Genomic DNA, 25600 nt, shown 5'->3' on the forward strand with positions numbered 1-25600 from the left:
GTGATGCAGGAAAACTGAATTCATGGTGATTTCAACAGAATAAGACTGATTAAGACTAAACACTAAATGATTGTCACAATAGGTCACCAACTGGAAGCATCAAGAAAGTAAATATATGAGCATTTGAGCTGCTTGAGTCCTAGATCAGACTACAATACTGTAGGACTGCAGTGCACATTTCTCTCAAAGCTTCACAGTCTCATATAATATTGCTATTAAAGGAAGACGTTTGCTCCACGGAGGAAAACCCCGGCCGGAAAACCCCAATTGTTTTGACAATCAAATTCAGAATTGAACCTTGTTATTGTTACTTCTGCCAAGTTTTTCTTAGATGAGGACTTGCATAACAGAGTAAATATAACCTTTACATGCAGCCAGAGCGGATATGTGTTGGGATTAATGGGACATTCTCCTTCACTCTCGGTTCAGACTGGCTGGAAACTAACATGAGGTCTGTACCAGAACCAGAACTAGAACCTGGACCAGAACCAGAACCAGAACCTGAACCTGGACCAGAACCAGAACCAGAACCAGAACCAGAACCTGGACCAGAACCAGAACCAGAACCTGAACCTGGACCAGAACCAGAACCAGAACCAGAACCAGAACCTGGACCAGAACCAAGACTAAGGGAGAGTAGAAGGAGGAGAAGGAAGGAAGATGAGGAGGAGGAAAAGGAGGAAGCGGGGGAAGAGGACGAAGAGGACGAAGAGAAGGAAGAGGGGGAAGAGTAGGAAAAGGAGGAGGAAGAGGAGGGAGAGGGGCAAAAAGAGGAGGAAGAATAGGAAAAGGAGGAAGAGGAGGAAGATGAGGAGGAGGAAGAGGGAAAAGGAGGAAGAGCACGAAGAGGAGGAAAAGGAGGAGGAAGAGAGGGAAGATGGGGAGGAAGAGGGGGAAGGTGAGGAGGAGGAAGAGGATGAAGTAAAGGAGGAAGAGGAAGAAGAGGAGGAAGATGAGGAGATAAAGGAGGAAGAGGGGGAAGAGGAGGAGGAGGAAGAGGAGGAAGAAGAGGAGGAGGAAGAAGAGGAAGAGGAGGAAGAAGAGGGGGAGGAAGAAGAGGAAGAGGAGGAGGAAGAGGAGCAGGAAGAGGAGGAGGAGGAAGAAGAGGAAGAAGAGGAGGAAGAGGAGGATGAAGAAGAGGAGGAAGAAGAGGAAGAGGAGGATGAAGAAGAGGAGGAGGAAGAAGAGGAGGAAGAAGAAGAGGAGGAGGATGAGGAGGAAGAGGAGGATGAAGAAGAGGAGGAGGAAGAAGAGGAGGAAGAAGAAGAGGAGGAGGATGAGGAGGAAGAGGAGGATGAAGAAGAGGAGGAAGAAGAGGAGGAGGATGAAGAAGAGGAGGAGGAAGAGGAGGAGGAAGAGGAGGAAGAGGAAGAGGAGGAAGATGAGGATGAAGAAGAGGAGGATGAAGAAGAGGAGGAGGAAGAAGAGGAGGAGGAGGAAGAGGAGGAGGAGGAAGAGGAAGAGGAGGAAGATGAGGATGAAGAAGAGGAGGAAGAGGAAGAGGAGGAAGATGAGGATGAAGAAGAGGAGGAGGAGGAAGAGGAGGAGGAAGAGGAAGATGAGGATGAAGAAGAGGAGGAGGAGGAAGAGGAGGAGGAAGAGGAGGAAGAGGAAGAGGAGGAAGATGAGGATGAAGAAGAGGAGGAGGAGGAAGAGGAGGAGGAAGAAGAGGAAGAGGAGGATGAAGAGGGGGAAAAGGAGGAGGAAGAGGAGGAGGAAGAGGAGGAGGGTGTAGATGAGGAAGAGGAAGAGGAGGAGGAGAACAGGAGGAAGAGGAAGGGGTAGATGAGGAAGAGGGCGGTCCTCGGCTGCTACCTCGTTAGCCGCTACAACCATACACGGGTCTCGGGGAGGCAGCATGACGAACTCCTCCCCGCGTCGGTCCGTCCACCTGCGGCCACCACTAGCAGCACTAGCCGCTACCACCGGGAGCACCAGCAGCAGCACTAGCAGCTAGGAGCTAACGGCAGCTACACCGAGCCCCCCTCCCCGCCTCTCCCCGCCGGTAGATGCTCCAGCGCGGGCAGCGCCGCCGGAGCTCCCGCTGTAGCCGCCGCGGCTAACCGGCTGCTAGCTACCAAACAGGTGCGGTCCAGCCGTCTCTTCTCTCCTCTCTCCTCTATTATTATCACTTCTGTTGTGGATTAACCCTCTCTTTCACCAGTCATCAACACACTCCACCGGGCTGGAGCCGGAGCCTTGATTAAAGCCACCACAGGCTAAAATTAGCCCGTGTGTGGGGCTAAGTTTTCATCCTGCAGATGACATTGATCTGCTTACTGCACCGGGCTAGCCTGCACATGTAGCTCGATACAAAACAACACTTTTATTTCTTGCTTTACGCATTTAAACACCCCTGGCCAGAGGAAGCCCCGGGTCCGAGCCTGAACCCGAGCCTTTATGGGCTTTGTGAGCCACGTTTCACTGCGATGGAGGTTTGTTTACATGCTGTTTCTGCTCTGGCCAGCTAAGTGTCGGTCACAGCCCGGCTGCATGTTCGGGAAACACTGCTAGGATCAGGTCCAGCTGTCTGTCACCGTGTGTCATCGTGTGTTTGTTCATTCACTGCTAAAGTTCAACGATCCCCAATGTGTTTCAGTCAATCTGAACTGATCAGGATCCAGATCAGTTCAGTTCAGCCACAGAGGAAGCTGTTTAGCTATTAGGTTGATGTGGGAAATAGTCACTTTTCTACATTTTTGGGATCTAATGCTAAATCAAAGTATGCTTATGTAACGTGTGTCCTCTCAGTAGGAAATTAAAGTCAATGTCCTCACATGTTGGGGGAAATACTATTCGTATTTTACAGAAGAGGAGATTTTTTTGACAGTGTACTGTTTCCTTCTCTCCCACAGTTGACTGACATCGCTCATCTGGTAATTACCAGGCTCTGAATAGAGCAGATTTTCTGGCACAACCATGCCTCCCAGACCCTCCTCCGGGGAATTATGGGGGATGCACTTGATGCCCCCCAGCATACGGGTGGACTGCCTTCTGCCAAATGGCATGATTGTGACATTGGATTGCCTCAGAGAGTCCACACTTATTACCGTTAAGCACGATCTCTTCAGAGAGGCCAGGAAGTATCCTCTCTACCATCTGCTGCAGGAGGAGAGCTCCTACATCTTTGTCAGTGTCACCCAAGAGGCAGAGCGGGAGGAGTTTTACGATGAGACCAGGAGGTTGTGCGATCTTAGGCTTTTCCAGGCCTTCCTCAAAGTTATTGAGCCAGTTGGCAACAGGGAAGAGAAAATTCTCAACAGAGAAATAGGTATGTAGTTGTGCTTCTTATTCCTGTTAGAACCAACCCACTGCACTCTGCAGCAATGCAGTGTAGCAGCTGTTGGCCTTGGTGGAGTCACAACCCACAATGACAAGGATTAACTTAATGCTGGAAGTAATATACCGGGTATTGTGTTGCTGTGTGGCATCATGTCACATCTCATAAAAAAAAAAAAAAAAGGACTGCGACTGTAACTAGAAACTGTTTTTTCCCCTTTCGTAGGTTTTGCTATAGGAATGCCTATTTGTGAGTTTGATTTGGTGAAAGATCCAGAAGTACAGGACTTCAGAAGGAACATTTTAAATGTTTGCAAGGAAGCTGTGGACCTCAGAGACAGTAATGGACCCCACAGCAGAGCTTTGTACGTCTACCCTCCTAACGTAGAGTCCTCAGCAGAACTTCCCAGGCACATCTATAATAAACTTGATAAAGGTAAGCCTGCCATAACTCTTTTAAGGTCATTATTCAGCAGTGTAACATGGGTATGGAAGGAGAAAGAGGGAACATTAATTTATTCATTGTACTTCTGCTTTGATTTTTTTTTTCTTTGTGCACATGGTTGATCAAATATTTTATTTTTCTCCTAGGTCAAATCATTGTGGTCATTTGGGTCATTGTTTCACCCAGCAACGATAAGCAGAAGTACACCCTGAAGATCAACCACGATTGCGTGCCAGAGCAGGTGATTGCCGAGGCCATCCGTAAGAAGACACGGAGCATGTTGCTCTCCCAGGAGCAGTTAAAGATGTGCGTCCAAGAGTATCAGGGAAAGTACATCCTCAAAGTCTGCGGCTGTGATGAGTACTTGCTGGAGAAATATCCCCTCAGCCAGTACAAGGTAATCTAATTTAATCCTAGCCCGCCTCGATTGGATGCAGTTGTTTTTAAAAGGGGGGGGAGGAATCCACTTCACCTTAAAATGTCATTCAGCACATTTGTGTTTGACAGTTGCACTCTGGCTGTACGTGTGTGTTTATAAGAGAAGCCAACGGACATTGTGTTATCCAAGTGCTGAATATTTCACTTTGTTGAGCTGCGATTGTAAATTTGTATGATTTAGGTCGACAGGTCCAGAAATGGCTTTGAATGGTCACATGATGTGAACAGTGTGAAAGTATTGTGTAACATCTTTAAATACCATTTTGTGCTTGACAGTACATACGCAGCTGTATCATGCTGGGGAGGATGCCCAACTTGATGTTGATGTCCAAAGACAGCCTGTATTCACAACTGCCCACCGACAACTTCACCATGCCGTCGTACGCGAGGCGAATATCCACGGCAACGCCCTACATGAACGGGGAAACCGCCACCAAATCTCTGTGGACCATCAACGGAACGCTGAGGCTCAAGATCCTCTGCGCTACTTATGTCAATGTAAACATCAGAGACATTGACAAGGTACGACGCTTTACGGATCATCTTCTGCCACAAATTGATTTCATTTAAAGGTTTTTCTTTGGTGCGGTTGTTGGACTGAAACTAATACTGTAATGTGACATCTTGGAACCTTCTGGGATTGTAAGACGATGTTGCAGCATGGCCGCACTGTCAGCAATTTGCTAAAAATAATGTCATCACCTGGGTGGATTGGTGTATAAATCCCCCGCTCTTGTTGGTGCTGTAGATCTACGTCAGGACCGGGATATACCACGGTGGAGAGCAGCTGTGTGACAACGTCAATACCCAACGGGTGCCCTGCTCAAACCCCAGGTAGCAAAGGCTGCGAAAAATTGAGTTTAACGTGCTCGGATTTCATTCAATGAATGTACTGACCACTATTATTTTCCTATGTATTTCAGGTGGAACGAGTGGCTGGACTATGACATGTACATTCCAGAGGTTCCCAGAGCGGCCCGACTCTGCCTGTCAATCTGCTCTGTGAAGGGAAGGAAGGGAGCTAAAGAGGTTTGTAATGCTTCATGTTCACACCTTTGTTTTGCAACAACTGCGGCCCCAGAAGGTAGGGCTGGGCGATATGGACCAAAAGTCATATCTCGATATTTTCTAGCTGAATGGCGATACTCGATATATATCGATATTTTTTCTGTGACATAATTGGGGTTTCCCCCAAAGCATTATAGCATACCATCTCTGTTAGCTTCATTTTTTTCTGAGGCAAACCCTTAAAAAAACAGTCAGAAGTCTGCACAATATCAAAATGTATAAAACAAATGAAATAAAAATAAACTGCCTGCATATATAGAATAAAAATGCTTCTTGAATAAAATAAAACAAATATCCCTTTCCTGCATAACAATTAAATTAAAATACACGGTGCAATTAATACAATGTAGACAGTAACAGACAGACTTTTCCACTGAGGTTGACAGTTGTGCAAATAACAAAACATTTGTGCAAATCTCAAATAAAACATTCAAGTCAATTTGTCAAAAAATAACGTATATCAAAATCATAAAAAAAAATTTAAAAAAATATATATTTTTTTTAAAATCGATATAAACGATATTGTCTCGTACCATATCGCGTTTGAAAATATATCGATATATATTAAAATCTCGATATATCGCCTAGCCCTAGCTTGCAGCCAAACAAACTAAAATAGTTTTAACAAAGAAGTCAAACACTTATAGGCCTTTTCCTGCAGGCATATAGCAAATGAGAGGGGGCAGAAAACTGTTATTTCCTGCTTTTTTTTTAGACAAATTTGTAACCTAGGCATGATCTTAATCAAATGTATTTCATGCTTTTTGATATTCATGATCAAATCAGTGCAGGCAACAGACCTGCCTAAAGTTTGAATGGTAAACAAATGACTTCCCTTTGTTCCGCGGCTCTCCGGCGCTCCACAAGAGCGGCTGCCCTCGTGCTGATTTTCATGTGTCATCCAGCGCTGTATTTTCCCTGCAGGAGCATTGTCCCCTGGCCTGGGGCAACATCAACATGTTTGACTACACCCACACGCTAGTTGCAGGAAAGATGGCTCTCAACCTGTGGCCGGTCCCACACGGCCTGGAGGATTTGCTCAACCCTATCGGCGTCACCGGCTCCAACCCCAACAAGGTGATCAGACAATGGCAATATTGATAATATAACCCTCACTTATTTGTCTCCCACCCCCCTTTAGTGCATAATGACAGGAGTTAACAGATGTTTTATTCCTCCTTTATGTTGTGGAAGTGTTTTGTCTGGCTGGTCGGTTATAAATTGGGTTTTTAAACACTCAGTTATCACAGATATGCAGTGATGAAGTTTTTCCATATTTGGCAGACAGGCAAAGAATATCACGATGATCAGTTGAGTTGATTTTTCTTGACATTTGAACTCGTACATCAGAAAGTTTGGGCCATAGAGCCCTTAAGGGCCAGGCCTTTAATCATCGGTGGCCCCTTACAGTTCAATTTTTTTTAAATTAGTTTAATTTCAAATTTCCGGATGACTGTAAGAAACACCTCGGAGCAGTTTTTTTCCCCACCTTATTTTACACTTTGGTTCTACAGTCACAGTCCTAGAAACATTTTCCTGGAGTCAGTATGAGGAAGCTTTAGCCTCCAGATTATGAGCAAAAATGTTTCGTGAACATCTGTCATTCACGTTTGTAAATGGCTTCTGAAATTTAATCAGCTGTTGAAAACTAATTTTACCAGTCAATTGAAGCCTTGTGTACGTGAACTGAAGCTCAGATCTGGTTAGCTTACAAAACATGTCAGTACCAGGGCTGGAACCAACCACTTTCTTTGTAGATGATCAATCTATCGATTATTGGAATGGCTAAACAACTTAGCTTAATGACTTGCTAGATAAATTAAACCATTTTATGCAGGTTGTAGGTTTCAAAATAGGCCTAAGATTGTCTCAGTCATGTGGCAACTAACAAGAAAACATTGATTTCTCGAATCAAAGATATGTGATTTGTTTAACTTGTGATAAACAAACTTTGGTCCTCATAAGATTCGGTGGAGTATTTCTCACAGCCATAACTCCTAGACTGTTTAAGAAAGTTAAAATGCTCCTGCCGCCACCAGGACTTCCTCAACAACCACAGCGTGTAGCAGTATTTACCGTCTATGGTCATACAATCGTAACGTTAGCTTCTCACTACCGTTACTCCCAAATGGTTGGTTCAAATAAAAACAAATAATCGTTTATGAAATTAGAAAAAGGAAAGCTTTCTGATGGTGCACCGTGTGATACACTAGACAGGTGAGACGCTGAGCACATCGAAAAATATGGCCTGTCTGAAACGGGGGTGAAACGGGGCTGAAACGGGGGAAAAAGTTTTTTTTTTTTTTTTTTTTTTTTTAAGCAAAACTTTTTTTAGGCTGTAACTGATGTCATTAAAAGAAACATGAACGTAATTATTCCTTTTAAGAAGGGTTTTAAGTTTCAATCTACAACATGAATCAGACGTGTGATGATGTAACCAGCTAATAATCGATTATTAAAAACCAATTTAGTTATTAATTTCTGCTGACTACAATGATTATTCGTGCAGCCCGAGTCAGTACCAAGTTTAATTAATCTAAAATTATTACATCAAAAGATAAAAGCTATAGAGTATCTTGGGATCGCAACCAGAAAATTGATCGGTTTATTGTTTTGCGCTCCAATCGAAGTGCTTTTAACAGCTGTCAGCACCCTGGTCTCAAGATGAAATATCTCACGTTTCATGGAAATCACTTGAAATGGCCACAAACTAAGTTTGTCAAACTTTTGAAAGTTTTAATGATGGAAAAGAGCAGTGAGGGTGGCTTTGATTTAGGAGATTAAGAAGGAATCAGTAGAAAAACAGAATATTGAGATACAGTAATCCCTCGCTGTAACGCGGTTCACCTTTCACGTCTCGCTGCTTCACGGATTTACATTGTGCATCGTGTTCTGCATTCTGATTGGCTAAAGCAGCGGTCTGCAACCCAAAATGTTGAAAGAGCCATATTGGACCAAAAACACAAAAAACAAATATGTCTGGAGCCGCAAAAAATGAAAAGTCTTGTATCAGCCTTAGAATGAAGGAAACACATGCTGCATGTTTCTATATTAGTTATAACTGGGAGAAGATTTTTTTTTCATTATGCACTTCGAGAAAAAAGTCGAAATGTTGAGAAAAAAGTCGAAATGTCGAGATTAATGTTGAAGTACAATCTTGAGAAAAAAGTCGAAATGTCAAGAAAAATGTCAAAATGTTGAGAAAAAAGTCGAAATGTCGATGAAATAATCGAAATGACGAGAAAAAAGTCGAAATGTTGAGATTAATGTTGAAGTAAAATCTCGAGAAAAAAGTCAAAATGTCGAGAAAAAAGTCGAAATGTTGAGAAAAAAAGTCGAAATGTCGAGAAAAAAAGTCAAAATTTTGAGAAAGAAAAGAAGAAAAAAAAGAAAAAAGGAAAAAAAGAAGAAAAAAAAGAAAAAAGAAGAAAAAAAGTCAAACATTTTTGAAAAAGCTCTAGAGCCGCGGGTTGCCGACCCCTGGGCTAAACGGTCTCCTCGCTTCTTCACTTCCTGTGTCAATAACGCTGGTCGCTTAGCAACAATGCTGAGAACGGCCAACCTAGAGGTCGGCTGTGGTAAATATGATAGCTGGAGATCGTAATGGGTTCATGTTCTTTAGGATGTACAGCTTGGCTTATTGGACATTGGTTTTGTGTTTTCATTAGTCATGTGTCACCTCCTGACATCTGACCTTCTTACGTGGATTCAACAGATCTTTCAGAGGGGTTTTTAATTGAAGCACCAACACTTCTTAATTACATGTTTATTTAGGCATTTTCTGTGGTCACAGCAGACACTTTGAATGACAGCTCCCCTTGAACCCCTTTCATCCAGGAAACCCCATGTCTGGAGCTGGAGTTTGACCAGTTCAGTTGTCCCGTCAAGTTCCCTGACATGGCCATCGTCGAGGATCACGCAAACTGGAACATATCCAGAGAGCTGGGCTTTAATTACTGCCATACTGGCCTGGTAAGCCATGAAGAGCATCACGCGGCCTCCTTTTGATTCTGAGTAGCTGCCGTGTCAGTACTTCCGTGCACAGAAATTGAATATAACCTTTTCATTGACACGAGCTTTGTGATCCTCGTGCAGAGGAAATTCACATTTGGGTCATGTGATTGAACTGTGTTGCAGAGTAACAGGCTGGCCCGTGACAACCCCCTGACCGACAGCGACAACGAGCAGCTCCGTCAGGTGTGCACCAGGGACCCGCTCTCTGAGATCACTGAGCAGGAGAAGGACTTCGTGTGGAGACACAGGTCATTTACCTGAACTTTATTATAACGGCTCTTTGAGTGCGTATGTGTACGGAAGAGTATTAGGGCCAGGCAGGAGAAAAATAACTATTTTAGAGGAGGAAGATTTTTTTTTTATTATGCACTTGGAGAAAAAAGTCAAAATTTCATGAATAAAGTTGAAATGTTGAGAAAAAAGGCCAAATTTCGACTTTATTCTTGAAATTTTATTTCAACATTAATCTCGACATTTTGACTTTTTTCTCAACTTTTTTCTCGAAGTGCACAATAAAAAATAAATCTTCCCCTCTCAAATATGTTTTCTCCTGCCTGGCCCTAAAACTCTTCCGTATGAGATCTGTTTGACTTGAATGTTACATTTTGCAACTAAGAAGCATTTGCTTTCATACAAGTCGTATTATAATTGGGTGAAAATGAATGAATGAATGAATGAATTAATGAATGAATTAATGAATTTTTATTAACATGTGTATAAAAAAAAACCCAGTAACATCTTCATATTCACATATGTTCGAAAAAAGGAGTAGGAAGAAGTGTAAACTTTTCCCTAGTTCCTACCCCTTTATAACTATTAATTTACATTATTGTTATTATTATATCTACACAATATGCATATAAATATAGTCTATATAAATACTACGTAAACATGCCTATTTCTACATAATTATCCATAAGTATATAGAAACTATAAATATTACATAAATATTTTATCAATATATAGAAAATACAAATATTATATAAATATACACTATATAAACTACATAAATATCCCTATAAATATATATATGCTACATACCTAATAAATATATAACATATATTACATAATTATAACTATCCCTCTCAACATATAATATATACTACATAAATATCCACATAAATATCTAAACGTATCTTAAGCAAGTATAATATACCCTTTTCCCTATTTTATTTGTTCCTCAGACTCCTCGTTAACCCATTTCCTCTTCCATATACCTGTTTATAAATAATTTTTTGTATCTCTTTTTAAACAGATTTATGTTAATATTATTGAAATTCTAACTAATGTATTTTCTGATTGTTTTAGACAAGACTGCATCAACATGCCAGAGATCCTTCCCAAGATCCTCCTGGCGGTGAAATGGAACTCCAGGGATGAGGTTGCACAGGTGAGCTCAGGCGTCAGCGTCTCACACACCTTTGTTTTGTGGCACACACACACACACGCACGCACGCACGTATGTATGTACACACTGTAGTATTTCTTTGAATCACAGCTGTGTTCTGACTGTTTGGTTGCAGATGTATTGCCTTCTGAAAGACTGGCCCGCAATCAAGCCGGAACAAGCCATGGAGTTGCTCGACTGCAACTTCCCTGATCCCATGATCAGAGACTTTGCTGTGAAGTGCCTTGAACAATACCTGACGGATGACAAACTCTCCCAGTACCTTATTCAGCTGGTTCAGGTGCGTTTCATCAGCAGAAAGAATTTAACTGTGGCTTTTCTTTACAGTCACGATAAGTGGGATTATGTTTTATTATGATATTCTGAAGTTATTTCCCTGTTTTCCACGTCTGTGTCCAGGTTCTAAAGTATGAGCAGTACCTTGATAACCCACTTGCACGCTTCCTTCTGAAAAAGGCACTAACCAATCAGAGGATAGGACACTTCTTCTTCTGGCATTTAAAGTGAGTTTAAAAAGGTCTCCTTCCAGGAGGATGGAGCTGTTTGTGAAGATTAAACTACGGTAGCCGAGACCCGCTATTGCTGAAAATTAAAGTAACGCTGCAAACAGAAACAAACGCTGCTGCAAATAAAATTAACGCTTAGCAAATAGAATAAACGCTGCAAACAAAAAGAAAAGCCGCTGCAAATAAAAGAAACGCTGCAAATATGAAGAAACCCCGCTGCAAATAAAATAAAAAAACGACGCAAATAAAAAAAGCCACAACGGAAGTGAATTACCGGGGACTATTTTTGCCGATGCACCGGTGTTGCACATTAAAAATTACACGTAGCGACGTTGAACACTAACCTTTTCACTTATTTTCTCATGAATTGTTCTTCTTATTCCTCGCTCTTCTTATTTCTTCCTTTTCACTTACGTCCTCTTCGTCTTTTTCTTCTCCTCTCACGTAAAAAACACCGGTGCATCAGCAAAAATAGTCCCCGGTAATTCACTTCCGTTGGGGCTTTTTTATTTGCGTCGTTTCTTTTTTTAATTTGCAGCCGTGTTTCTTTATATTTGCAGCGTTTCTTTTATTTGCAGCGGCGTTTGTTTTTATTTGCAGCGTTTATTTTATTTGCAGCATTTCTTTAATTTTCAGCAATGGCGGGTCTCGGCCACCGTATTAAACAGTTGTTTGAATGCAACACAACTGTCTGGCGGAGTTGTGTTGATGTTGTTTGAGAACATCTGTCCGTGTTTTGAGACAGTGTTTGGACTGTTATGGAGGCTGGACACATTTCTAAACCCTTTCATGTCGTCCCCCTTCCTCTGTGTGAAGATCAGAGATGCACAACAAGACGGTGAGCCAGCGGTTCGGCCTGCTGCTGGAGTCGTACTGCCGGGCCTGTGGCATGTATCTGAAGCACCTGAGCCGGCAGGTGGAGGCCATGGAGAAGCTCATCAATCTCACGGACCTCCTCAAACAGGAGAAGAAGGATGAGGCGCAGAAGGTAATGTGACAGCTGGCAGCTGTGGATGTCGCCTGCTGAAATGTTGGGTTTACATGTGGAACAGTCCGCTTGTAGAGATGCTGTCAGGCTGGAAAGGGATGGGATATTTATTTATTTATGTATCTAGTTATTTATTTACTTCCTTTTTCTTGCAACCAAACTGCTATGGGTCATGAATCAATACAATAATAGATATGAATTGATCCAAAACTATGTGGCTGCTTAACAAAAAAACAACAATTCAGAGGCCTTTTTTCATTTTTAGCACTTACTCTTTTCTACACATCAAAATGGTATAATAATATAACACATTGGTATAATAATGTAGTACATTGGTATAATAATGTAGTACATTGGTATAATAATGTAGTACAATGGTATAATAATGTAGTACATTGGTATAATAATGTAGTACATTGGTATAATAATGTAGTACAATGGTATAATAATGTAGTACAATGGTATAATAATAGTATAATGTATATTAATGGTATGATTATGTAGTACAATGGTATAGTCATGTAGTATCATGCTATAATAAAGAAGTATCGTGGTAGTATAATAGTATTATAATGGTAGTATAATAGTATTATAATGGTATAATAATGTAGTATAATGGTAGTATCATGGTATAATAATGTAGTACCATGGTATAATAATGTAGTATAATGGTATAATAATATAGTACAATGGTATAGTAATGTAATATAATGGTATAGTAATGTAGTATAATGGTATAGTAATGTAGTATATACACGGTGACATCATAAAAGAGTATCAGGGATTATCTCTGTTTAAATCTGAACTCTCACAGAAAATAATTTGACCTTTTAAATTTAAACCTCCATTCAAGAAAAAACCCTGATGGTCTGGGATCCATCAGAGTCCTGGTGTTGTTGTTTGTTGGCCGTCCCATTAGAGGTGCAGGTTAACCTGCTCATCGGTAAACTCTACTAGAGGGGATATTTAATCTCTAATCCCAGCATCATCTCCACCTGGCAGAAGCTACACATGTTTCTGTGGAGTTGCACAGAGAAACTGGAGTGGACTTATTTCCATGACCTGGTTTGGAGACGGTAAACGAGTCTGCGGCGTGTCATCAGCAGTTGGCGCTGTAGGCTACATTACGTGATAAAACAGAAGCAGTTGCTTATTGGAAACAAACGCTCCGAGGAACGGTGCACAACAAATGAGTATTTTCATGAAGCAGAAACAGCTGACTGTTACCGCGAGCAACATGCTCATCTGCCCATCGACCTTTTCAAAGAAAACCATTTCAACTAAGCATAACGCCTTTTTTTTGAAAATCATCTGAATTCTGCCATGTCTGTCGGCCTTTTCTCATCACATTTTCAAAATCTGATGAAATCTCCTGCTCACTTGTCCTGTTATAAAACAACTGCCGATTCACTGCTCGGTGCAAACATACTGCTCCAGTAAAATGATGCTCCACAATGTGGATGATGGGGCTCCACACAAAATTATAATGCTGTCCAAATACACAGCTTGTAAATTCAACTAAAGGCTCAGAAATGTCCACATTTGCTCATCAGTTTTATTCTGAAAATCCTGGGAAAAAAAGAGGATTGTTATATCTTGTGTGATGCGTCTTTGTTGATGATGCCGGCCTTCTTGCCGCCACTCTTCGTCCACTAAACTGCCTACTGTTTACTTGAAACTCTTAAGACACGAGCACCAATCAGCACTGTCCCAGATGTGTCACAGCCAATCATGGCGCGGCTTGGATCATCTGGAATAGCTGTGTTTGAACTGCGCTGTCGCTGCTTTATCCGTTTATGCAGTCTGTTTGATTCATCTGAAGACGACATCATCTGCTCACTTAAGATCCTCAGCGACATAAGAGCAGCCTCGCTTGATAGGGTTTAGGCCGCTCGGTTCAAAGTCTCGGCGTTCTGGTCGGTGCCAACGCTGCAGTCCTCCAAAAACGGCCGCCGGAGGGTACAGGTTGTGGTTTTTTTTATTGACAGATATATACAGGAAAGGTTCAAAACTTCAGGATAAAATGCAGTTAGAAATTAAGGACAGTAAATTATATATATGAGGTTTAAGGAGGAAAAATAAATAAGAACAGAAGATCAGGAAATATTATATTTCTCACATAGGCTTCTTGTTTTAACCGCTTTGGGGTTTATGTTCTGTTTAAGACTGTGAATACGATATTAATTTAGCTTTGAGAACAATTATATTTGGACGTTGGCTAGCAAATTTAGTACAGTGAATATGATATTTAGCAATAATTAAGAGAAGGTTGGTTAAATATACTTTCTCTGGGCTTTTCATAACATTTTGGATACACCAAATAGTACATGTTGAATGCTCAACTTAAAGGAAGAATCAACTTTAGCCTTTATAAAATTATTAAGGTCAATCCAGAGAATATGAGTATATGTGCAATTCCAGAATAAGTGAGATATTGTTTCATCCACATTACCACAAAAAGAACAGTGTGTGTCAATGTTTATCTTATATTTAATAAGACTGGTCTTGACTGGATAGCATCTATGAGGTATTTTAAAAGTAACCTCTCTTACTTTGTTTGTAATAATACATTTTCTTGACCAGACCCATGTGTTTTTCCAATCTATCTCATTATATACGTTATTCCAATAGAAAATTGCTGCAGGTTTAGAAACAATATCTCTGATAAAGCTACGAATCATTGCATTAGATATATTATACACTTAGTAAAGGACAGATATTACAAACATATATGTCATCAGAATTCAACCTTGGAATATTACAATTTCTACCTTTTTAGCAACAAAACACAGTAACCTTCTAGCAGCGTCTGGTGTTGCATCAAACACAATTGAATGTTCTCTAGCAGTAACAGGAAAGAGAACATGTTGTTACCCCACGATGCCTCTGTGAAGCAGCATCGCCTCGCTGTTCCCGGTGCACATTTCTGCTGCAGCAACAGCAACATGTGTACCAGCCCGACCTGCTCCTCCAGATACGCATCACACCATCACAGGAATTTAATAACTGACAGTAAATCGATCTCTTTTAAGGTTCAAATGAAGTTTCTGGTTGAGCAGATGAAGAGGCCTGACTACATGGATGCACTACAAAGCTTTACCTCCCCCCTGAATCCAGCACATCAGCTGGGAAACCTCCGGTATGTCAGCACTCTTTTATCAAACTCAGTCCTCTGCAGTGGCTGGAATCAAGTTTTATTTGCTCTGCAGGTTTCTTTTTTTTCTTTTTTCAAGGCTATTACTAAATGTTGTAGGGCTTGTGTGCATAGAGCACATATAAGGGGTTGATGTCCTCTCTGCTTGTAGCTCAGGTTCAAATGTTTAGTAAACCTGGTCTAAATGCGTCAGCCCTGAAGAGAAAGTATCTAATAACAAGCTGTCTGTCTGTATTTAATGTCCGTTTCAACATTTCCATTATTTTAGCCTTGAAGAATGCAGGATGATGTCATCGGCAAAGCGACCTCTCTGGCTTAACTGGGAAAATCCAGATATGATGTCAGAAATGCTCTTTCAGAACAATGAGATAATATTCAAGAATGGAGACGGTGAGTTTTGCCAGTTTTTTCCCACCTCAGTCTGTGTTTACGTGGCCATCCCGGCGTTTATCTCCCGGTGCACGCGTTCACACTAGGCCTGTGTTGAAAAAATCCATTTTCTGATTCTAAATCGATTCTCATATTAATTCCTAAAAATCGATTTGTATGTCTAAAGATCGAATTTTGAAAAAAATAATTTTTGATTAAAAAAAAAAAACATTTTAATTTTGTATTTTAATTTTTTTTTCTCCATCATTACATTCTTGCCTGGTGAACTTTAATCCCAGTAGTCCCAGTAGTTTTGAAAACTCTTTTTCTTTAGAGAAAATGCTGGACATTTCAGCTTAAATTTCTAAATGTTATATTAGTTCAATGAAGTTCATATTATCTATATTTACTATAGCTTGTTTGGTTTCTTTGTTATCGGACACGGTTTGTCATGAAATACCTGAAAAATGCCGGGTGCTTTATGGTAAGCTGTGTGTCTGGTGACAAAATAAATCAGAAAAGCTAAAATAATTTGTTTACTGCTTGAGCTGTTGCAATTTCTTTCTTTTTTTGCACTTTAAATGGATATTGAAATGCCTATTGAAATTATTATTTCAATAGTTATTTTACAGTCATATAATCCAGGAAAAACTAACCCAAATCAATATCGAATCGGATCGAATCAAATGGTGATAATCGATTCTGAATCTTAAGAATCGAATCGATTCTTGACATTTGAATCGATACCCAGCTCTAGTTCACACAGGCTGAGCACGATTCACTCTGCAGGGGCGTGACACGGCCCACAGGCTCAAACTAAACTCCCCAGCGCTCTGCGCTGAGCTCCAGAAACACCGGCACCGCGGCGCTGCAGAGTGCGCATGCTTCTGAGAGTGAGATCAGCCAGACTTTGACAGCTCTGCAGCTCTGCTGCATCACCGGGCTGATCAAAGCCGCTAAGCAGCAAGTATTTGCCTCACCGGTGTCCCCCTCTTTCCCACCGCAGATTTGAGGCAGGACATGCTGACGCTGCAGATCATTAGAATAATGGAGAACATCTGGCAGAACCAAGGCCTTGATCTCAGGTAGGAACCTACGGGTTTGACGGGCACCGTACCCGCCTCTTTCTCTCGGATACCAACAACGAACGTGTCACTAACTAACGAGGGCCCTCTTTGAAATGTCCCCTCAGGATGCTGCCGTACGGCTGTCTGTCCATCGGTGACTGCGTGGGCCTGATCGAGGTGGTGAGGAACTCCCACACCATCATGCAGATCCAGTGTAAGGGCGGTCTGAAGGGGGCGCTGCAGTTCAACAGCCACACGCTGCACCAGTGGCTCAAGGACAAGAACAAGGGAGAGATGTGAGTGGTTTCAGCAGAAAACAAGCAGCACACGCTAGAGCCCTGCACGGAACTGTTTACTTCATCCTGCTCCCACAGTGTTTATATCCATTCATGCCCGCACAATAATAGAGATGCATTGATTTAGTATCTTCTCCCGTCCTGCAAAAGAAATGTCCAGACAAATCTATCTGATTTAATGTTAACATGATCATTGTGGAGCTTGATGGATAATTGACAGTTCATAGGCACCTGACAGAAAGTTAGATGCAAATCCATGATTGTCATCTTCGCTCAAGCTATTTTGCCTTTCGCGCATCAATTGTGATTGAGGTTATAGCAACGAGAGTAGCTGTGAGTGGCTCAAATAACACTAATAAATAACATAAAATAAACAAAGTTAATGAATGAAAATAATTAATTTAACAATTGAATCACTTGGCCATTACATTGACCAGGACCAGAACATGTTCTTAATAATAATAATGACTTGGATTTATATAGCGCCCTTCAAGGCACCCAGAGCACTTTACAGAAATCATTATTCATTCATACACATTCTCTCTGGTGGTGGTAAACTACATTTGTAGCCACAGCTGCCCTGCAGACTGATGGAAGTGTGGCTGCCATATCGCGCCTAACGGCCCCTCCGACCACCACCAACATTCATACACATTCACACGAGGCAAGGTGGGTAAGGTGTCTTGCCCAAGGACACTACAACAGCAAACTGGGACAGAGCGGGATTCGAACCGCCAACCTTCGGATCATTGGACGACCCGCTGTACCACCTGAGTTACTGCCGCCGCTTCTTAGCAGATGTTCTTCAGACACGGAGTCAGAGAGATGCAACATGCACTTTCTGTTTTGAAATGACACTTTTTATGTCTGTGCCACTCACTGCTTAGTAACTGTTTAATAAATACAGTTTTGGTAAATTTGTTAGTTAAAATGAGCAGATATTAATGCAGTTTGAACAAGAATGTTTTAATGTAGACATATAGAATCATCATACTAGTGCGATTGTATGCATCAAAGTGTTAATTTAAGGCTAAGGCAAAATATAGAGATATATATCGTGTATCGTGACATGGCCTAAAAATATCGAGATATTAATAAAATGCCATATCGCCGAGTCCTACACTAAACGCAGTTTCTCTAAATATCTTGTCGCTAGGCTACATCCCGATCCCGCAGGTTTTTTTTTAGCCGTCTGCCGCAAAGTTCAAACCGTCTGCTCCCGCCAGATTTGCGTTGGGTCCCTCGGGACTCAATCCCAATGCCGCCCTCTAGCACAGTGGTTCCCAACCTTTTTTCCTTGTTTACCCCCCTACTTGTGTCTAAGACCAGCCGGGCCCCCCCGACCCGTACATACTAGCACCAATAGAGTAAAGTGATTCGTTACAAATCTTTAATTGAAAAAATTAACATTAATTATGTTTTTGTGATACATTTCTCTTTGGTTTACCCTGTATACATATAATTTTGTCTTTCTCACCTTCATTTTGTGTCACCAATGTATAAAATACGCACAGAAAATAATTGCAAGGACATAAAATAATTTCAGAAAAATGTGTCTTTTAATATGAGCGCAAACATTTTTAAAATTTTTCCTTTAACAACCTGTCGGAGTAGTAGTATAATTAAATAGTGAATAATGATATAATAATAAGTTATTAAGTTTTTATCCTGCTAAATAACTTTGAAATATATTTTGGTCATTTTAAAATACTACGTGGGTTTATACAGACTTGGGTTACAGTATTCCATTAGGTGTGTTATTATGATTTTTTATTTATTTAACATGCAAATATAATTTTTTACAACTGCATATCCTCAAAGCAGACAAAGTTTCGCGCCCCCCCAGGGGGGGCCCGGACCCCAGGTTGGGAGACACTGCTCTAGCACACGGTCACCGAGCGCTGAGCTGCTGTCACATCTGTCTGTGTTGCAGGTACGACCAGGCCGTGGACCTGTTCACGCGCTCCTGCGCCGGCTACTGCGTGGCCACCTTCATCCTGGGCATCGGAGACAGACACAACAGCAACATCATGGTCAAAGATGACGGACAGGTGAAGACCACAGCGTTTCTCTCCATCATACTCACTTTTCAAACGATTGCGTGCGTCATGACCTTTCGTTATATTTTCTCAGCTGTTCCACATAGACTTTGGCCATTTCCTCGACCACAAGAAGAAGAAGTTTGGGTACAAGAGAGAGCGTGTGCCGTTTGTGCTTACTCAGGACTTCCTGATCGTCATTAGCAAGGGAACACAAGAGTGCACCAAAACCAGGGAGTTTGAAAGGTAACCACCTCGCAGAACATCTGTGTGTTTGTCTCGGCGCTGGAATATACTGTTGACAACGTGTTTGTGGTGTTCAATTTACCGTTGGCCACTACAGGCGCTAGTTGACGGCAAGTGAGCGGCTAGCGGCCCAGCGGTCAGCTGCACTGGTGTAGTGTTGATCAGGTCCACCAATCCCATGCAGCGAGTTGTCTGTTTGACGTTTCTGAGGTCAAAATTCATTCAAATCAATTCAATTTTATTTATCATTTTGAAAAAACCTGGAAAAGTCATGGAATTTGAAAATGTCATTTTCAAGGCCTGGAAAAGTTTTGGAAACATACAGGACTGTCTTAGAAAATTAGAATATTGTGATTTTCTGTAATGCAATTACAAAAACAAAAATGTCATACATTCTGGATTCAATACAAATCAACTGAAATATTGCAATATTATATTATTTTAATATTGCTGATCATGGTTACAGCTTAAGAAAACTCAAATATCCTATCTCAAAAAATTAGAATATTCTGGGAATCTTAATCTTAACCTGTAAACCATAATCAGCAATATTAAAATAATAACAGGCTTGCAATATTTCAGTTGATTTGTAATGAATCCAGAATGTATGACATTTTTGTTTTTCTAATTGCATTACAGAATATAAAGAACTTTATCACAGTATTCTAATTTTCTGAGACAGTCCTGTATGTTCACCCCAAAAGTTTTTGAAAAGTCGTGGAATTTATTTTTCTCACTTAATGATAACATTTAGTAGTAACAGCCCTATAAGGTAAGATTTAAAATTGATCAATAAATATTTCGTATAGAAAAGTCTGGCGTGTTCTCACGCGTGACGTGCCTAGCATCTTACGCATCATGCAGATCGGTTATTATTACAGTTATTACAGTTAAATTAGATTACTATAAAACATATACTACAACATATTGCTGGTATATCAGTGTTAGTTTAAACAAATGTTTATTTTGTATAAAACTATAATTGTCATTTGATCTCCACTGTGGAGACTTTTTACATAGTTTTACACTGCAAAAACTCAAAATCTTTACACTTAAAACAAGACTCAAACACAAAAAACAACAATTTTCACCTGTTTCAAGTAGATTTTCCCTTAAAATAAGTAGAAAAATCTGCCAGTGGAACAAGATTTCTTTGCTTGTAATGAGAAGATAAATCTTGTCCCACTGGCAGATTTTTCTACTTATTTCAAGTGAAAATTTACTTAAATAAGTTATTTTTCTGGTAATGACTCTTGTTTTAAGTGTAATGAGATTTTTTGACTAAAAATGAGACATTTTAACTAGAAATAATACAAATATTCCTGGTAAAATTTTGAGTTTTTGCAGTGTATACCTATATTTCATTCATACATTGATGTTTTAGAGGTCATGTATAGTCATGGAAACTTGTTGGTTAAAATGTGTATGAACCCTGATTTATATACATGTAGCGTCTATTACAACAGAAGTTGTCTCTAGGATCTTTCCAGAGACCAGAACATAAACCCCCGAGCAATTATTACATAAACAATGGCAGGTAAAAACTCCCCTAGTGGGAGAAAAACCTTAAGCCAAACAGTGGCAAGAAAAACTCCCTTTAGGAGGGAAGAAACCTGGACCAGGACCTGGATCTTAAGGGGGAACCTCCTGCTGAAAACCAGCTGGGCAGAAGAGTTAGAGTTAGATTTGGTGGTTTATGTATTGCAATATACCAAATATAACAATATAAAATACAAACCCCTTAGTTTGTATTTTGACTTTCAATTAAAACACGATGGCTGTTCTATTTTAGTTTACGCTCTGCCCCCAAGTGGAGGCCGCTGGTATCACGCGCACCGGCCGCGTAGCACTGATGCAACAGATGGAAAAAAAACTCCAATATTCCAGCCCTGGAGTGCAGAACCATCTGTGTCTCGGTAAACACGCTGAAGGTCTGAATTTCTGAAAGTCTGTTCCGTCTGCATCCCCAGGTTTCAGGAGATGTGCTACAAGGCGTACTTGGCAATCCGGCAGCACGCCAACCTCTTCATCAACCTGTTCTCCATGATGCTGGGCTCGGGCATGCCCGAGCTGCAGTCGTTCGACGACATCGCGTACATCAGGAAGACGCTGGCGCTGGACAAGACTGAGCAGGAGGCCCTGGACTACTTCATGAAGCAGATGAACGACGCCCACCACGGCGGCTGGACCACCAAGATGGACTGGATCTTCCACACAATCCGCCAGCACGCCATGAACTGAGGAGGGGCGGCAGCAGCAGGACGCTGAGGAAGCAACAGAGACAAAAACGACAGAAACGAATTCCCCCTCAAAACGCACTAAAGCTCGGTACTTATTTCTGCCAGCTCTTGACTCAGAAACATCATTGACTAGCAAACTGCAAAACGAGGACGCCAGGAAAAAGTGATACCGGGGACAAAACGCCTAACCTGCCCCCCCTTTTTTTTTTTCAGTTTCATGCTTTATGACTTTAAAAAATAAGGATGGAGTTATACCTCACAGTTTTTTGTTTTTCCTCCACTCATAGGAACTCTACAAGTTTAATGGACCTCGGCAACATTGGCCTTTATCTGAACTACGGCAAATTTTATTTTTCTTACTTTTTATTCCTGTCATTGCATCTGCAGCCATCAGCATTAGGAGGTGTACCTCACAACCCCCCCCTCCCTTGAGACGAGCCAGCGGTTTGTTACTACTAATCCTTTAGAAAGTGATGAAGTGATGGGCACAAACCGGGGTAGTGGAACGGCATTAAGCCTGCAGGTCTTCACAGATCTATCGGTTCCTTCTACAGTTGTGAGAGCCGCGTGAACAGATGGAAACATTTAACACGTTTTCACGAGTAAACTACACGAATGAACTACCTGAAGACATGTAGACATGGCGTCTCTATTGTTAATAGGAGATTCGACTCCCGAACAGCAGTGTATTCATGTACTTGTCTGCATTCTGCGCACATATTCTTTTTTTTTTTTTGTGTCCATTTTCTACTGAGCCAAGTACTTTATGTATATCTCCACTACACCGCAGTCTTAGTCACTACTATTCCAGACCTGTACACACAGCACTGATCTCTGCAGTATTTGTTTCGTCTATCAGTATTACTCTGTGTCCGAGGTTGAGGTTTCCAGCCTTCGTCATCCACCCGAGACAGATGAAGCAGACTTTCTCATAATTAATGATTTTTTTTTTTGTTTTTTTTGTTTTGGCTTTTAAAAATGCATAAAAACAAAAAAAGGTGTGTAGTGTTCATTTAGCATCCTGTGCTATTACACTATGCAAATGGTGATGCTAGCATGTACTGTATACTGCCAGAAAAACGATGTCAGAGCGAGTGAAGCGGAGGGGAGCCCGGCCTCTCTGAGTGGAGTTTCCTACAAGACAGTTTATGGAAGAAAAAACAACGCGCAAAATGCTGCCGTGCAACACTAACGTCTACTTCTTGCCAGCAACTGTGAGAAAAAAAAAACACCTCTGGACCTTGCTTTTTACTTCTCCTCGTCAGGTTTCCAACTAACTTTTGGAGCTTCGATCTAAGCCATCTATGTAGTGTTGAATATTAACTTTTGATTTGCTTTCGCTGCGAGTCACAGACGTGTGGCATCTGTGTGAAGAAAAGTAACCAAAGTGATATTTCTCAACCTCCCCAAGTGTCTTGTTCCAGACCCATCCGTGTGATCATGGCCGCCCCCGTCCCCCCGTCCCCCCCCCTGTGTGTGGAAGTAGTCGTCGCTGCACATGTTCACGTGTAGGAGGTCCACGATGAGTTCAAGCTTTACACAGTGATGCATAGGATGAGGGTTTTCCTCCACACCTGAGTCTCTGTGAGAGCAGTTTGTGTTACCTGAACGCCGTTAGGGACTTGGAGGAGTTCAGGAAGCGGACGCACCATGATGTATGTGCTTCTGTGCGGGATACAGAGCAGTGGGCCGGACCCAAATTAACAAAAACTAAACCCCATGTACGACATAGAAGAATACTCTAAATGTTTCCATTTCCCTTTGTACTGGTTATTGTTTTTTTTTGTTTTTTTTTCTTTGTCTTTCTCATCCTGCTTATGCATGAGTTCTGTCTTTTTCTGTCTTTCTTTTGTCTTTTCTGACCGGATGTTGTTTACTTGAATTTCATGTATAGAAATGATCTTCTTACCTATTTGAGGAACAAAAAGAGTCACAATGAAGATAATAGATACTGCTACTACATGTGCAAATGCTTTCCTTGAATAACTACAGAGGTAATATATTTTTGTATTTTTAAATGTTAACAAATTTATATATACAGTACATATAAAACCAAAAAAGAGGCAGCATGCGTCCCATGCAACCATGAAAAAGTCCAGCAGCCATCCATTAGTTGTTGACAGGAGGAGGAGGAGGAGAATGAAGGACAAGTCGTCGGAGCCCATCCTCACATCACGTAGACCTCTTGGCCTCAAGTGGAAGTCTGTAAGCACAATAAGTTTGAAGAAAACTACCTTGCATGTTTTAAAATGAACCAAACTCATGTATTCACCTGTATATATCATAAATCTACTTAAAATAACTTGTTTTAATCATCCTCATATGTCCATGTCTGATAAGAACCTGTATGTATTCATTTATTGTGCTGTTGAATAAAAACATTTCCCCCAGATGGATTTAATAAGCCATTTTATTGCAAAGGAAGGAAAAAAAAGAAGTCACATTTTTACATGGTGGTTTACAAAGGTCACAGAAACGGTTCAGAGTGAAACTACTCTCATTATTATTTTTTTTATTGTATTTTTATATTTTCAATCACAAAAAGAGGGTTATGCTGTACATACATAGAACACAAACCCCCATAAACTCAACTTCCAAAAAAAAAAAAATTAAGTCAGTCAAAGTCCATACACACCAAGACATATTTCATAGTGCTATAATCATGCCAGATATACTAACCAAAAATTCTACTCATTGCACTAATTGAAAATACCAGATAGTACTACCATATCTCTCATATTAATGACTCTGAAATAATAGTTAAATAGTATACACTTAGGCCCTGTCCCAATACTACCACTATCCCTAGTTTTCATCCCTAGCCCTAAATTTTGTGCGTTCCCGTGAGGGTAGTGGTGTCCCAATTCCTCTTTCCACCTAGGGGGAGAGTGAAGAAAACTAGTGTAGTGGCTATGAATCTGTCCCTACGGATCGAGGGATTTCGGATCCTCACTAGCTGATCTAGGACCAGAAAAATTTCCCAGAATGCTTTTCGTCGTCATTTGCAGACTGAATCCAAAAAAAAACCATGGCAGACATTTCTTATTTTTTAGTCAAAAAAATCAATATTTTGAGTTAGTTTCTGCATAAAAATGCGTTTTGGTTACATTTCTAGTGAGAAATATATATTTTACTTTCATAATATTCACTCAGTGAATGTACATAATCACTCGTTTGCCCTTTGTTTGCGAAGTCTTTTTCAAACCTCACCAGAAGCTCTTGTCATCGCCGAAAACATCCCAGCAAATTTCTTAACAGGCGTTATTTGGATAAACTGAGCCCAGGTTGGGGATTTTAACAGTTACTTTTACGCCTGAAGAAATATTAAAACTTAATAAAGTGGCATATTAACAGCGCTACAGCTGAAATTAAAACAGCTTTTGGTTCTCAGCTTCCTGATTTTAGGGGTGGTGCTGAAAGTAGGGGTAGTGGGAGTATTGGGACAGAACCCTGGGAAGATTTCAAGTGCCCTAAAATCTGTGGCTTCTTTTTTAGGGGTAGTGGTAGTGAGGGAGGGCTAGTGGTAGAAAGTAGGACTAGTGGAAGAAAGTAGGGGGTGTATTGGGATTGGCCCTTAATGTCATTATTTTCCTATCCTAAATTGGGGCTGGTCCGAGAACCAAAATGATGTCCAAACATATCCCCTCAAAACAAAACTCATTATTTTCTAAGAAAACTAAACTCAAGACGCGTAAAGGTTGGAGGAAGTGGTCCGTGCAGCACAACTAGCTCTTCACCCGCAGCGGTTTTCTGCTTAAAACCCGAGCCGACGGCCCCCCGCACCTGCTGGTCAACGTGTTAGACTAGTAGTTCTTTTACTGCATCCTCAGGTTTGACTTCCACCATTACAAGTTGTGTTTATCATTTTCTTTTTTTTATTGTTTATTTGGAAAGGACAAGTAGATAAAACGGTACAGCAATATTCAAGTAAATGAAAATGAATGTCCTTCCAGTTTTGTTTGTTTAAGTCCTGAAAACTAACGTTTCACAGCATTTGTGGAGGGAAAACAGCAATGGGAGGTGAATCCTCCTCCTTAGAACCG

At 40.9% G+C, this 25600-nt stretch overlaps 2 protein-coding genes across 2 annotated transcripts; both read left to right on the forward strand.

The window, feature by feature from the left end:
• Positions 1 to 960: 960 nt before the first annotated feature.
• On the forward strand, positions 961 to 1617 carry LOC133452281 (cilia- and flagella-associated protein 251-like; the record flags this gene model as incomplete). Its single annotated transcript, XM_061731500.1, has 1 exon — positions 961 to 1617. A coding segment is annotated over one exon (657 nt), but the record flags the coding sequence as incomplete, so codon positions are not given.
• Positions 1618 to 1798: 181 nt separating this feature from the next.
• LOC133453039 (phosphatidylinositol 4,5-bisphosphate 3-kinase catalytic subunit alpha isoform) lies at positions 1799 to 23966 on the forward strand. The gene is made up of 21 exons (XM_061732879.1): positions 1799 to 2085; positions 2856 to 3271; positions 3506 to 3715; positions 3871 to 4121; positions 4439 to 4684; positions 4911 to 4996; positions 5086 to 5191; positions 6155 to 6307; positions 9068 to 9202; positions 9368 to 9492; positions 10553 to 10634; positions 10768 to 10932; positions 11052 to 11155; positions 11975 to 12146; positions 15179 to 15285; positions 15569 to 15690; positions 16676 to 16754; positions 16862 to 17032; positions 18966 to 19083; positions 19166 to 19317; positions 21288 to 23966. The coding sequence occupies exons 2-21, from the start codon at positions 2920 to 2922 to the stop codon at positions 21556 to 21558; spliced, it is 3207 nt and encodes a 1068-aa protein (XP_061588863.1). The 5' UTR covers positions 1799 to 2085; positions 2856 to 2919; the 3' UTR covers positions 21559 to 23966.
• The last annotated feature ends 1634 nt before the right edge of the window (positions 23967 to 25600 follow it).

This window comes from Cololabis saira, chromosome 10 (genome assembly GCF_033807715.1).
Source record: "Cololabis saira isolate AMF1-May2022 chromosome 10, fColSai1.1, whole genome shotgun sequence".
In the NCBI taxonomy this organism is placed as follows: domain Eukaryota; kingdom Metazoa; phylum Chordata; class Actinopteri; order Beloniformes; family Belonidae; genus Cololabis; species Cololabis saira.

Coding starts and splice junctions, on each gene's coding strand:
- LOC133453039 (XM_061732879.1), top strand. CDS start 2,920: ATGCCTCCCAGACCCTCCTCCGGGGAATTATGGGGGATGCACTTGATG. Junction 4,685..4,910: donor ACATCAGAGACATTGACAAG/GTACGACGCTTT, acceptor TTGGTGCTGTAG/ATCTACGTCAGGACCGGGAT. Junction 17,033..18,965: donor GACAAGAACAAGGGAGAGAT/GTGAGTGGTTTC, acceptor TCTGTGTTGCAG/GTACGACCAGGCCGTGGACC.